This window comes from Sinocyclocheilus rhinocerous, unplaced genomic scaffold (genome assembly GCF_001515625.1).
Source record: "Sinocyclocheilus rhinocerous isolate Xijiao unplaced genomic scaffold, SAMN03320098_v1.1 scaffold776, whole genome shotgun sequence".
NCBI lineage: Eukaryota > Metazoa > Chordata > Actinopteri > Cypriniformes > Cyprinidae > Sinocyclocheilus > Sinocyclocheilus rhinocerous.
Window position 1 is genome coordinate 146,622 of NW_015647486.1, and position 14,081 is coordinate 160,702.

Here is a 14,081-nt window from a genome sequence, read left to right on the forward strand (position 1 = left end):
ATCCTGTTGAGACAGGGGCTGAGGCCCGGGGGATGGAGGCTCCACCCCGAGGTGGTGGAGCTCATTTGGAGGGAGTTTGGCCAGGCGGAAGTGGATCTATTTGCGTCGCAGGAAACGACACACTGTCCGCTCTGGTTCTCCCTCACGCATCCAGCTCCACTGGGGCTGGATGCCATGGTACAGACGTGGCCGAGGCTTCGTCTATACGCTTTTCCCCCGATCACTCTGCTCCCGGGAGTTCTGGAGAGAGTACGCCGGGATGGGGTCCGTCTGTTGCTAGTAGCCCCGTTCTGGCCGGCCCGAGTATGGTTCTCGGACCTGGTGTCCCTCCTCGACGGCTCTCCGCTGGCGATTCCGATCAGGGGGGACCTCCTCTCTCAGGCGGGGGGCACCTTTCTTCACCCCCGCCCGGAGTTCAACAAATCTGGCCACTTTGAAACTTTTTGCTTTCTCAATGAATCTTGATGCATTGTCTTTACTGTCATATTATACATTACTTTTTTTGACATGCTTTTTAAAGAACAAAACTGGGGAGTCTGAACGGATAGAATGACATCCGCCACTTCTTCCTCATCCTCCTTTATTGCTGGAGAAACAATCAGTTCTGGAAATTCCACATTGTTCCCCATATCCTGGATGTTCTCATGTCTTTGTGCAATAAATTTCCTGTATCCACTCGGTAAAGCGTTGTAAATTTCTTCCTTTAGTTTTTGACACAAGACGTGAAGATCTCAAACCTGTTGCCTCTTTAAGTTCTTCAAGCGATTTCCACCCTTCTTTATTCAATAAATGGTCCAACTTCACAGTTCCATTCCTCAATAAACATTTTCGTACAGTTACAGAAGACAGCAATCTTGTTTGAATCAGTGGATTAAAAAAAAGTGGTTCCTCCAGTGCCCAGTGTTCTAGATCAGTGGTTCCCAACCCTGGTTCTGCATGGAGGCACCCCAACACTGCACATTTTGCATGTCTCCTTTCTCGGATGCACCAATTTCAGGTCTTAAAGTCTTTACTAATGAGCTGATGACCTGAATCAGGTGTGTTTGATTAAGGAGACATGCAAAACGTGCAGTGTTGGGGTGCCTCCAGGACCAGGGTTGGGAACCACTTGTTCTAGATTGTCCACATTCCTTTCTGTTCTTATGGCATTTTTCCATGTTTGTAACAGATCTATAAAAAACAGTGAGCTCAGATAAGTTAATCTCTTCAAGGTTCATTAAAAATAACTGTTTATCAAGTCCAAAGCCACCAACTCTCCTCATGACCGCAATTGCATTTTTTTTCCCATAGCACGTCTTTATCATATACAAATCTCTGTGCAGCTAGTATCCTGAAAGCACGGATTCGATTTCGCACATCCACCAGTCCTTGACCACCTTCCTGTACTGGTAGGTATAATACTGCAGCACGAGTCCAATGTTGTCCATCCCAAAAGAAGTTGACTATTGTCCTTTGTATAGTAGAGACCAACTCCTCTGGTGGCTCCATGACAATAGTTCTATGCCACAAAATGGAAGCAGCCAGATTGTTTACTACCAGAACTCTTCCTCGATACGATAATTGGGGTAACAGCCATCTCCACTTTCACAATCGGGCAGACACTTTTTCTGTCAAACCTTCCCAGTTTTTCCTTTGAAATTGTTAATTTCCTAAAAAATCGGGCAGACACCTTTTCTGTCAAACCTTCCCAGTTTTTTCTTTGAAATTGTTCATTTCCTAAAAAAACTCCTAAAATCTTTAATCCATGTTTTTTTCCATTGCAACCCTCCTGGAAGTTGTGGAAAATTTTCCAAATTGCCAACTATAAAACCCTCACTTTTTGTCCAATTAACCTTAGCAGAAGAAGCTTTTTCATATAATTTAATAGTATTTGTTAAAATTGTAATATCTTCTTGGCCTGTAATAAAAACTGTAATGTAATCTGCATAGGCTGATAAAACCACCTTAGAATGACCATTAACATGAGGGATTAAAGTTCCTTTTAAATTCTTCCTCAGCCTGCATAATAAGGTTTCAATAATCAGGCTGTATAATTGTCCAGAAATTGGACAACCTTGCCTTATGCCTCTTGTCACAGGTATTGGAGCACTTAAACCACCTCCCACTTTCACCATCACATGAACATTAGAATACAACAACGTAATATATGAAATAAAAACATCTCCAAATTCATAATTCGGTAACACTTTAGAATAATGGTCCGTTGTTAACAAGTAACTATGCAGGAAGTAATAGGTAGTACTACATTAACACTTAACTTAATACTATTAACTAATAGAGAGGCAAGATTAACTAAGCAGTAAGTAGTAGCAAATTTAGGACAAAGGTAGTTCCTTATTAGATATTTGATAATTACTAAAAAAAAATATTTAGATAGTTGCCTCATAGCCTCTGTGAATTCTTGAAAGGTGATTAAATTATCCAAAGCTTGTTTTTGTTTTTCTACAAGCTGAGGTAAGTCTTTAAGTATGTCTTCAGTGCACTCAATGTCATAACTCTCAGCTCTATATAATTCTTTATAAAAGTCTCCTGCCAATCTCCTCACTTCTGTAGGATCTGATGTAACTGATCCATCTGCACGACGAAGATGGCACATCATCTTTTGCTGGACATGTTTCCTTTCAAGGTTAAAAAAGAATGTGCTTGGAGCATCCAGATCTTTAATGGAACAGTATCTTGTTCTTATCAACGCTCCTTTAGCTTGTTCATGTAGCAGAAAACTGAGTTCTTGTCTTTTCTTATTTAGCCCACCACATTGTACAGCCTCATTATTATTCACAATTTGTTTTTCTAGAGACTCAATGTCCATCTGTAAAGCTTTCACTGTTGCTTTCAATATAGCTGATGAGTGGAAAGCATAATTTTGGCAAAACATTTTTATATTGGCCTTACCCACATCCCACCATTGGCTTAGGTTTTCAAATAATTTTTTGTTCAATTTCCATATATTCCAAAACATTTTAAATTTTTCACAAAAAGAGACATCCTGTAATAACTTAACATTAAAAATCCAATAATAATTAGCTTTGAGCATCTTCTTCAGATTAAAATCCAATATAACCATATGATGATCTGAAAAACCGTTAGGTCTAATAAAATTATTCGTCACCTTATTATTCTATGTCTTTTTTAAATAAAACCTATCCAATCTGGCTCCACTAATTCTGTTATCAACCACTTTTAACCATGTATACTGCTTTACTCCTTCATTTCTTGTTCTCCACACATCAGTTAATTGGAATTCATTAATAACTTTTTTTAATGCCTCACTTGACTTATTGTGTGGCTCTTCCCCATTTCTGTCAAAAATAAAATTTGTTGTACAATTCCAATCACCTCCAAGTATTAGACAAACATTGTCATCATATTTTTCAATGACCTTCCTTAATTCCATAAAAAAAAACAGCCGTTCTGGACCATTGTTAGGAGCATATACATTAACAAATACAAATTATATTCCTTTATACTCTATTTGTGCTAATAGTAATCTTCCTTTAACAATTTCTTCTATCTTTAAAATATTCACATCTTCAAAAAATAAAATAGCTACTCCAGCACTATTTCTTGTCCCATGACTCAAGGCAGTTTATTTTCCACCATATGCCCCATTCAACTTCATTATCATTGTCTGTATGTGTTTCTTGTAAAAAAACAAACATTAACCTTATCAATTCTTAAAAATTTCTGAAATCTGTGCTAATTTATTCTTATCCCTCCCCCTATTAATATTTAATGATCCCAGTCTCCACACATCCATATAGATAAATAAGAAATGGATAGAGACACAAAGAAAAAAGCACAGAGCAAAGAATGCCACTTGTGATTTGTTCATATAACTATTTTTCTTTTTGAAACTTTCACTTTACTTCTCCTTAATTTCGTTAACATCTTTTTCAACCAGAATCTTTTCTTGTTATCTAAGGCTTCATAACTCACTGTTTTTTGCAACCACAGCACTGATCCTTACATTTTTCCACACACCATTTTCTCCACTTGTTGTAGGCCTAATGTTTTCCACATCTACACTATTGTTTGCAACCATTACTGTTGTTTCATCATTCAAAATTGCACTATCAATTCGACTGTCATTTTCTTCAGGTGATACAACAACTTCCTCAGCTCCTTGGGCCTCATTTTCTTCTACCACCTCCCTAACTCCCTGAACCTAATTTTCCTCAACATCTACAGACTGCACATTTTCAGCATCATTCACAACAACCTCCTCATTTTGTCTTACGGCTTCTTCAACGATTTGAACTTTATGTGGGCATGCTAATCGCTTATGCCCAATATCTCCGCATTCAAAACACTTCATATTTCCAGTATTTGCGTACACCATATACGCTCTTCCTTCATGCCAAACTCTAAAAGACACATCTAACTCCTGTTCATTTAAGAACATAAAGGCCTGTCTTCTAAACGACATTATGTGTTTAAGCGCTTCATGTTTACATCCTAGAGGCACTGTTTTAATTGCGCTAGCTAACTTTCCATATCGCAAAAGCTCTCGTTCTATCTCCTGATTTTGAATGAACAGAGGCACATTTGAAACAGTTACTTTAATAGTTGGAGCAACCAGCGGCGAAACAGTAATAAAGTCTCCACTCACCACTATTCCGCTGCTTATAAGATGATTCACTTGATTCTCTTCTTTTACAAACACAACCACCGCCTTGTTCATGCGCGAAGCAGATGAAATGTTTTGATATCCGATCTCTTCTCCTACGGCCAGTAACACGTCCAACACATTCACCCCGTTCGGCGGCACACACCTAACTCCATGACGAAGGGAAACAGGTGGCGCGTAAGGGACGCCATCCCGCTCCCAATCCGATCCTTAAAAAAACACTTTACTATCACTAACTATAATCAAAGAACCGAAAAAAAGTTAAGAAAAAAAAGTTAGCAGAAAACAATCACCCTTCCCTCGTGAAAACCCTCACGCACACCCAAACACTCCCAGCATGCACCGAGAGAGAGAGAGAGAGAGATTACAAAATATACAAACAACCTATATAGCTAAACAAGCTATATATACACGGGGGCTAAAACGTTTAACAAGATAACGAGAGACATGAAAGATAATCAAGGAGGAACCAATAAACAAAAGGACTACAAGTGACTACAAAAGCTGACACCAGAAACACAATTTCAACATAAAGTCCAACACAAGACAACACAGGGAACATGTTACATAACCCCCCTTCCCAAGGAGCAGATTCTACATGCTCCAGACCAAACCAAATAAACCCAAACCAAAAGTCCAGGAGACGGGCTGGTGAAGAGACGGAGTGCCGGGCCCGTGGCAAAAGGGCCAGGGAACCAAGGTAAGGCAGGAGGCCAGGACGGAGCAGGCAGAATGGGGTGCCAGGGTGGAGCTGGAGACCAGAGCGAAGCAGGGAGCCAGGGTGGAGCTGGAGACCAGAGCGAAGCAGGGAACCAGGGTGGAGCTAGAGACCAGAGCGAAGTAGGGAACTAGGGCAGAGCTGGAGACTAGAGCGAAGGAGGGAACCAGGGTGGAGCTGGAGACCAGAGTGAAGCAGGGAACCAGCGTGGAGCTGGAGACTAGAGCGAAGCAGGGAACCAGGATGGAGCTGGAGACCAGAGCGAAGCAGGGAGATATGGTGATGCTGGAGACCAGAGCGAAGCAGGGAACCAGGGTGGAGCTGGAGACCAGAGTGAAGCAGGGAACCAGGGTGAAGCTGGAGACCAGAGCGAAGCAGGGAACCAGGGGGGAGCTGGAGACCAGAGCGAAGCAGGGAACTAGGTCGGGGCTGGATACCAGAGAGAAGCAGGGAACCAGGGTGGAGCTACAGTCGATTTTTTAACGGCAAAACCTTGGTCACTGTCGTGAAACACTTAACGGTTTCCCTTTGCTAAGGGAAGTGTTTAAGGGATTATATGCAACACCCTTAAATCATTCCCTTAGGTAAGGGGAAATCACGCATTAAGTCTCATACTTAAGGGAAAAACTTAAGGTGCTTTATGCAACCGGGCACAGAGCAAAGCAGGGAACCAGGGTGGAGCTGGAGACCAGAGCAAAGCAGGGAACCAGGGTGGAGCTGGATACCAGAGCAAAGCAGGGAGATAGGGTGGAGGTGGAGATCAGGGCGAAGCAGGGAGATAGGGTGGAGCTGGAGACCAGGGAGTAGCCGATGGAGCTGGAGACAAGGGCGAAGCTGGGAACCAGGGTGGAGCTGAAGACAAGGGCGCAGCAGAGAACCAGGGTGGAGCTGGAGACCAGAGTGTAACTGAAGACCAGGGCGGAGCTGGAGACCAGGGTAGAGCAGGGAGATAGGGCGGAGCTAGAAACCAGGAAGAAGCCAGTGGAGTTGGAGACAAGGGCGAAGCAGGAAACTAGAGTGGAGCTGGAAACCAGAGTGTAACTGAAGACCAGTGCGGAACTGGTGAAGCTGGAGTCCAGAGCAGAGATGGAGACCAGGGCAAAGCTGGATACTAGGTTGGAGCCGGTGCCCACAGCAACATCAGCAGTGGATCCACCACACTGGATGCCAGTCTTGTCTGCCCCAAAACAGGTCCAGTGGCCGAGACAAGCTCTGTGACCACCAAAGCTGTAGGTGTATAGCGGTTATAGTGGGCTCCTCCTGCACCTCTCTCACAGTCAAGAAGGATCTGCTCAGCACAAGTGTTCACTCCACAAACTCATTAAATGTCCCTTGAGAACCATCACAGGAAAATGATGTGCAATGTGGTTCAGTGAGTCAGATCGATAAAAAGTAATCAGATTATTGTCCAGGAAATGAGTGTGATAGGCTCATAAAGGAGCCCATGTATATGGTGTGTGTTACCATAACTTGCATCATACTCTTTTTAGTCACTGATTCTGTCATCACTGCTTGCAAAACAAAGTCCCTTTAACGAGCTGATCTTGCCAATTGCTCTTGTACTGGCAGTATTTTATACAGTGAGAAAAGCTATTGTGTCGTGGTCAGAGAGATTAGTTTCCTAGAGTTAATAAATGACTTTACTATTTTATATTTAAAAATTATTTTTATATTTTAGTCTCCTCAGTGGACAAACAGACTATTTAACTGTAATATTAATTCTGCTGCAGTTAATTCTGAAAGCTGATCTAAATATTTTACATTTATTATACCCCATTTTAATTTGCTACAACCACAAGATGACCACAAAGTTGATTCAGTCCAACACAACATAAAAGTCCAAACACAAGACAACAGAGGCAACATGTAACAAATATTTTAAATTGTAATAATATTTACAATAATACATATTTTACTGTATTGTTGATCTAATAAATGCTGCCTTAATGAACAGAAGAGACTTATTTCCAAAACAAAATAAATAATAATAATAAAATCTTTACAGACCCCCCACACTTTTGAAGGGTAATATATATACTTACCTCTAATTCAATATATATTCTCAAGTAAATTGCTCTTGTTTTAAGGACAGTTTGCAGTTTTACTGAAGAAAAAAACTTGCAGGTGTGTGATTTTCACAGTGTTTCCAGATAGTGGCAAACAGGAAGCAGTCTCACACTTAAAAAGAAATATAGTGCAAAACGTGATGCAATGACTGAAGACATCCATTTTGTTTACATGTGCATAAATAATAAGTTTAAAAGTGGCAACACCCCTTATAGGCTGCACTGCATAAATGTGTTTATTTTGCAAAAATATTATTATTTATACAGTATAAAAAATGAACACCACATTTAATTGCAATTCCTTTAGTGATGCTGTAGCATAATCTTCTAGATCGGTTGAACCTAAACAAAACATCTACATCAAGAGTGTCAAACTTGATTCTGGGAGGGCCAAACCCTTGCAAAGTTTAGCTTCAACCTTAAGTAAACACAACTGATCCAGCTAATCAAATCCTTCAGGCTATTTAAAAAATGACAGGTATGTGTTTGTTAGAGCAGAGTTTGACACCACTGATCTACATGCATATAGATGTAAATAGATAACTCACTCTTGGATGGATGGAATACTCCTGCCAGAACTTTAATGGAAATGTTGAAATGCAGGTAATGGCCCTCAAGATCTTCCACCCAAGTCTCCTTATCCCAGATCCAGATCAGTGACCCCTGTAGCAAAAAATAAATAATAAATATAGCTGCAAGCAGCGATTACCAGGGTTTAAGCTCTTAAGGCATTTAAGCACATAAGGAAAAAGTAATTACATATTATTTAGCAAGCCTGTAACCACCTAAATCAATGATTTATAAAGTATTTTTGGCAAATCCAGGTAATTTACCACATAAATATGATGTTTTTTAACATTTATGACTGTTATAGCGCCTCCTGTTTTCCGATCTCCTTTGCATTCTTGTTTAGAATTAAAACTTTGCATGCTTGTTTAGAATCACCTGTTGCATGTGCTCAGCAGGTTTTGTGAAGTTTTGAGTTTTCCTTTAGGCTTTAAAGGATTTTGGGTTAATTTGGATAGGCCCCTTTTCTAAAGGACCCCGTCATAGCTTCCCAAAGGGTAAATTTCAACATTTGTTTAAATAATTATTGACCTACAGAATCCAGAGAATTGTACTGCAGTGTTTTTTTTTCCCAGATTGAGCGAAAAACCTAGGACTAGCTCGCAAAAGTAGGTTTTTTACATCTTCTCAATCATTTAACAAACAATTTGATTGACAGCAGTGGTACTAGAGGCAAAGTTGTCCGGAATGAAGAGTTCTGTCATATGATATGAATATCGTGCGTATGTGTGAAAAACCATGCAATGTACAATCATTTACGCCCATTGAAAAATGCAATATCATCCCCCAGTGGCCGATTTCTTTCAAATTTCTTACAGACCTTTGGGACCGTGAGTCAAACAGGTCCACCGAGTTTCAATCCGATCGGCCTCTGTTAACCTTGTCTAATAGGTGCTCAAATTTCGTCAGCCAATGGCGGCCATGTTTTTTTGAGATACTCAAATGTCCTTGTTGACACTTGTGGCACTTTGGACCAAGACCGTTGATAGGACAAATGGCTGCGCAGCTATAGACATTTTTATGTTTTTTCCCTCTTATAGCGCCACCAAGTGGCCAAGCTCCACATTTTTTTTCCTGTGACCTCAGATTGAGAATCAGTGTTCTGAGTTTGGCAAAGACGCCTCATTCCTTTCAGGAGTTATAGGCATTTTACTTAAAAGTGTCCCTGCCCCTTTCAAACGTTTTGGCACCCCTTTGCAAGGGAGAGTTGAAAGTTCAACTTTTTTTGATAATTATTGGTATTCACTCTCTAGAGAATCTTCCTGCACTGGTTTGGTTCCATTCGAACTAAAAACCTAGGGCTAGTTCGCAAAAGTAGGGTTTTCAAAGAAAAATCCAAAATACCTGAAAATTTTGCCTGGCTCACGATCGAATCTGAGGCATGCCTTTTGTCCGGCGTGAGCCAACGATTCCAAAGACATGAGACACTTGAGCCTGCGACTGACGGTTTCAGAGTTGCAAGCAATTTCGTTCTTTTGATTCCTGTAGCACCCCTGTCAGGCCAATTGAGGCGAGCCTTGGTGACGTTGTAGGCAGTGTGAGTACTACCATCCCTCCAAGTTTCATGTCTTTACGACTAATGGTTTTGTCTGCACGATCAGCTTTACATGGAGATCACTGATCCGAGACCATTCTAACAATTACAATAGGGTTTCAGTGCTAAGCGCTTGAACCCCTAATAATTGCTCTGCTCAGAACCAAAAGGAAATTAAGGTCCAGAGTCTGTCACTGGGGTGTTCCCTTTCAAAAGGTACTAATATGTACCATCTAGGTACTAATATGCACCTTTTAGGGGTAAAAAAGTTACAAATGTGCCACTGCAATGACAGCTTTTGTACCCTTTTTTCAGAGAGCGTAGGGAACTACAAACATGACAGGAAGTTCAAAATGTGGCTGGTTAGTTTAATCTGTTAGTCCCTGCATGCTGTTGTAACCACACCATCATGTGGGTAAATGGCGTATTTTCTTCACCGACAACCATTCCAAAATAGCAGTGTATATAAAATTTAATATTTTCGGAAGTTACAGTCAAAAAAAGATATATGGCTTTTGTCTTGATGCTTCATACATTTTGTTATCTATTCCTTATTTCAAACCAAACAAAGAAACAAATATGTTTTTATGAAATGTGTTTCCATGTCACTATTCTCTTAAACTGCTTTTTACTGTAATGGGAAATATTCTGTTGTGAGAGATGCTGTAATCCAAGTTGATGAAGTAAATTCATTAACAGTATGACTCAAATGCACAGGAAACTCGACAAGCTATGAACGGAACAAGTGCAACTTGTGGTGTGCCACAGTCTGAGACTAATATTGTCTGAGGACATACATCACAATTTTCTTTCAAAAAATGAAAAACCTGTTAATATTCACTCAACCTAATCTCATTCCAAACCTGTTTGACATTCTTTCTTTTGTGGAACATAAAAGAAGATCTTTTTAGCCCATACAATGCAATCTAGCGGTAAACATAACTGGTTACCCGCATTTTTCTGTTCTGCAGATAAAAGATAATAAGGTTTGGAACGAATACAAGGGTGTGTAAATGATAACAGGAATTAAAAAAAAATTCTTCTTTATGCACCAAGAGCTTGTAACACTCCAAAGAGAAAGGAAAAATTGAAATCGCATCATATGACCCCTTTAATTATCATGCTATTAGCACAAGCGAATACCTTGAGGTTTCCCGATTCTGCTCTCCGCATGTAGATGTAGACCCTGGTCAAAATGAGAAGACCAGCTGCTAGGAGGAAGACTTTTTTCAGATGGCATCTCATCACACACCGTCTTCTGTTAAGACACACAGGCACTACCAACATTAAACACGCATGATGAGCTTCACTTATAACTCCAAATGCTGTTTTTCCAATATGTTTGATTGTCTTTAATCAGTAGCTGCATTGTTCAATTATTCACATGACCCAGTTTGAATAATTAATGGACGATTATGAACCATTCAGCTCACACATTCAACACAGTCATTTAGAGCAGCAGAACAGTGCTTCTCAAACTAGCAAGTCGCCATCCACACGGCAGGGAAAAGTTGCAAAGGGAGTGTAAACGTAGATGTCAGTGAATATGAACATATTTACTATTAATAAATATTGCATATCAGCAAAAGCCAATTATATCCGATTTCAAATGTATTCTAAGGATGCAAAATTCAGTGCTTGTTGTTGTTGTTTTTTTACCATGAATCTGAGAATGTCCCTGTTTAATACTGAACTGTGCTGAGAAATATAGCATATTCATATTCAGAACTCATTTAGTGACAGAATAGCTTACTAATTTTATATCCAATTTTTCTCCTGTCATGCTGATGTAAAGCCAGGACCCAGGTGACTTTCCCTTGGTAAAACACGAACATGTTTACATGGAATATAATATTCCCCTGCAGGAATTACTGTACCTGTGTAACGCATAACCAAATTGTCTGGTTAGTAAAGCAGCATCACCACAAGGACGATTTAGACAGCCCAAATAACACGTTTTGTAGAGGGCAATTAATAAAAGCGCGTTATCAAAAACTTAACCCCTCTGAAATGTCTTGCTCCATAGATTTTAACTGTAAGTGCTTTAATATAAACATGTTTTTTTTTTCCACAGCATGTCATTATTTGCTTTCCATTGTAACTTCTAAAAACATTGACTGTAATAAGTCCGAAAGTTGATTTAAACCAGTGGTCTCAAACTCAGTTCGTGGAGGTCCACAGCTCTGCAGAGTTTAGCTCCTACCAGCTCCAACTCACACCTGTTTGGAAGTCTCTAGTAATCCTGCAGACCTTGATTAGCTGGATCAGGTGTGTTTGATTAGGGTTGGAGCTAAACTGTGCAGAGCTGTGGCCCTCCAGGAATTGAGTTTGAGACCAATGATTTAAAATAAGCCTAAGGACATGTTGTGGATATGTTTGTGAAGTACATATCAATTGTTCATTAAAACAGCAATAACTTTTATATATAAAAGTTATTGCTGTTTTAATGAACAATTGATATGTACTTCATAAACATAACCACAACATGTCCTTAGGTTTATTTTAATTTGAAAACCCAGATTAAGTTATCTGTGGAAGTGATATAAAAAGGAAAAACATTCAAAAGCCTAAAAAGTTACAGGGAACTGGCTTTGTGGTAAAGGAATCACTAAATGTTTACTTGAAAAGGATTTGTCATTATGTATGTTTACTGATAAAGCATGAAACATGGCCTTTCTTTAAACTATGACTGACTGTTTCTCATGAGCAAAGGTGAACTTTGTCTCGACACTATTACCATTATGCTCTCTATTTGCGTTGGATGAAAGCACACCTGCATGGTTAAAGAGATACGTGATGTATTGTTATTTCTGAGTAGATTACCACAAGTAAGCAAACAGAACAATATGAAGAGAGTAGGCTAAACCAGGCAAACTGGTTTTAGGCTGTTAGATACTACATGAGTCTGGACTCACTAACACTACGTTTCTTAAAACCAGGTTATTTGCAATTTAAACAAGTTAGGGCAGTTGTTTTGTTTAAACGCCTCTATAAGGTTTTGCAGGCATAGGTGAAAGGAACATTGTAACAATCTTTAAGCCTTTATATTAAAAGCTAACCAAAAGAAATAATAATAATACCTAATATATATTAGGTATTATTATTATTATTGTACAGTAGAAGTAGTAGAATCAATTATCTAATTTCATATGGGGTTTATTATGTCTTATCGCTAACTGCGAATAAAAAATGTCTTCGCCTAATTTTAAATTTGGAATGCAAAGACGTTAAAATTCGAAACGCCTAAATTTCCCGTTCGAAACGCAGCTATTATGTCAAAAAAATCAAATAGAAAGTATGTGAAAAACGGATATACTTGCAAAATGTCTAGATAAGCAGTGTAAGTTTTAACACACACAGTTTATCTAAATTGATTAAATCCACGTACCTTTATAGCACAGCCTTGTACAGCGGTATAAGCCAACATTCAAAATGATATTGTATGTAAAGCGAGAAAACCGCGCCTCTGGAGGAGTTCACACAAGTTAATTCACTTCCTAGTGTCCTTTGATACGGTCTTTATTCCCTTCAGTGAAGTGTGTTGTGCGTTTATCCAGATGATCATAATCCTCGAGCGCTGCTGTCATGAGGAGTGGTTAACTCTTAGCCGAGCAAAGGTTGGATGAAATTTGTCAAATAGGTTGTTGAGACATTGTCATTTCCTTGTCAGTCAGTGGATTACCGTCGGGAAAATGAATGGTGTCATGAATTAAGGAAACGAGTTTCAAACGGATTTTGATCTCTTAAGCTTCATTATAGACTTTCTTTAGTTATTTAATCACATCATGGCAAGACATAAATAAATAACTAACTACATAAATAAATGTTACACTTCTTTATTACCACATTGTGTTACTGTAGCCTATATACATTTGAGTAGAAACCAACATCTCTCTTCTGCTTATAACTTCTGCATTAGCATCACACACATACTGTATGTGGTTTACGGGAACTCAGGAAGCCTACAGTTTTTATACTGAGCTTTTTTTCTCTTTGTAATACCCATGACATATTACAGGCTACTACACTTTTGTCCTCATAAACCATGTTTTCAAGCACAAACACACACACACACACACAAATATTACATATACATAGTGGACAGTCAGATCTTGAACTCCATATATTGGAAGCATGAAACATGGGCAAAGAGTGGCTTTGACAAGGGCCGCCCAGTTGCATAAACTTAGCCTCTATGTCAAGACAGTGTCTTAAGTACTAGTCTGACCAACTAGCAGTTAACCAAAGGGTAATCAGTCTTATTTTTTGGATTCAACTTAGACTAATCTACATTTTTATTTAAGTAAATAAAAAAAAATATGACCTGCATTAAAGAAAAAATTAGCTGACTAACTTTTAAGACTAGTCTAAACCTTTTATGCAACCGGCCCCTGGACAACACACGTTGATATCTGTGTTTAAGCTAAACTCATTTAAGCTTTGCCGGTTTAAACATTTAAGAGCCAGAGGACGCTTGCGCGCGCAGTGAGAAGATTTGTGCGTGCACTTATCCGAAGCACGCAAACCCGCGCAAATATTAAGCTCTCTCTGAAGTATTGTGTTTAAATA

General features: G+C 39.3%; 1 protein-coding gene across 1 annotated transcript in view; it reads right to left on the reverse strand.

Annotated features, from left to right (window-relative positions):
• LOC107709235 (alpha-1,3-mannosyl-glycoprotein 4-beta-N-acetylglucosaminyltransferase C) overlaps positions 1–13,039 on the reverse strand; it is an 18,557-nt gene extending 5,518 nt beyond the window's left edge. The window contains exons 1-3 of the mRNA XM_016513673.1: positions 12,901–13,039; positions 10,656–10,770; positions 7,960–8,074 (exon numbers count right to left, since the gene is read on the reverse strand). Coding sequence (XP_016369159.1) covers positions 7,960–8,074; positions 10,656–10,757 — 217 coding nt within the window. The 5' untranslated portion in view covers positions 10,758–10,770; positions 12,901–13,039. The remainder of the gene's footprint in view (positions 1–7,959; positions 8,075–10,655; positions 10,771–12,900) is intronic.
• Between the last annotated feature and the right edge of the window lie 1,042 nt (positions 13,040–14,081).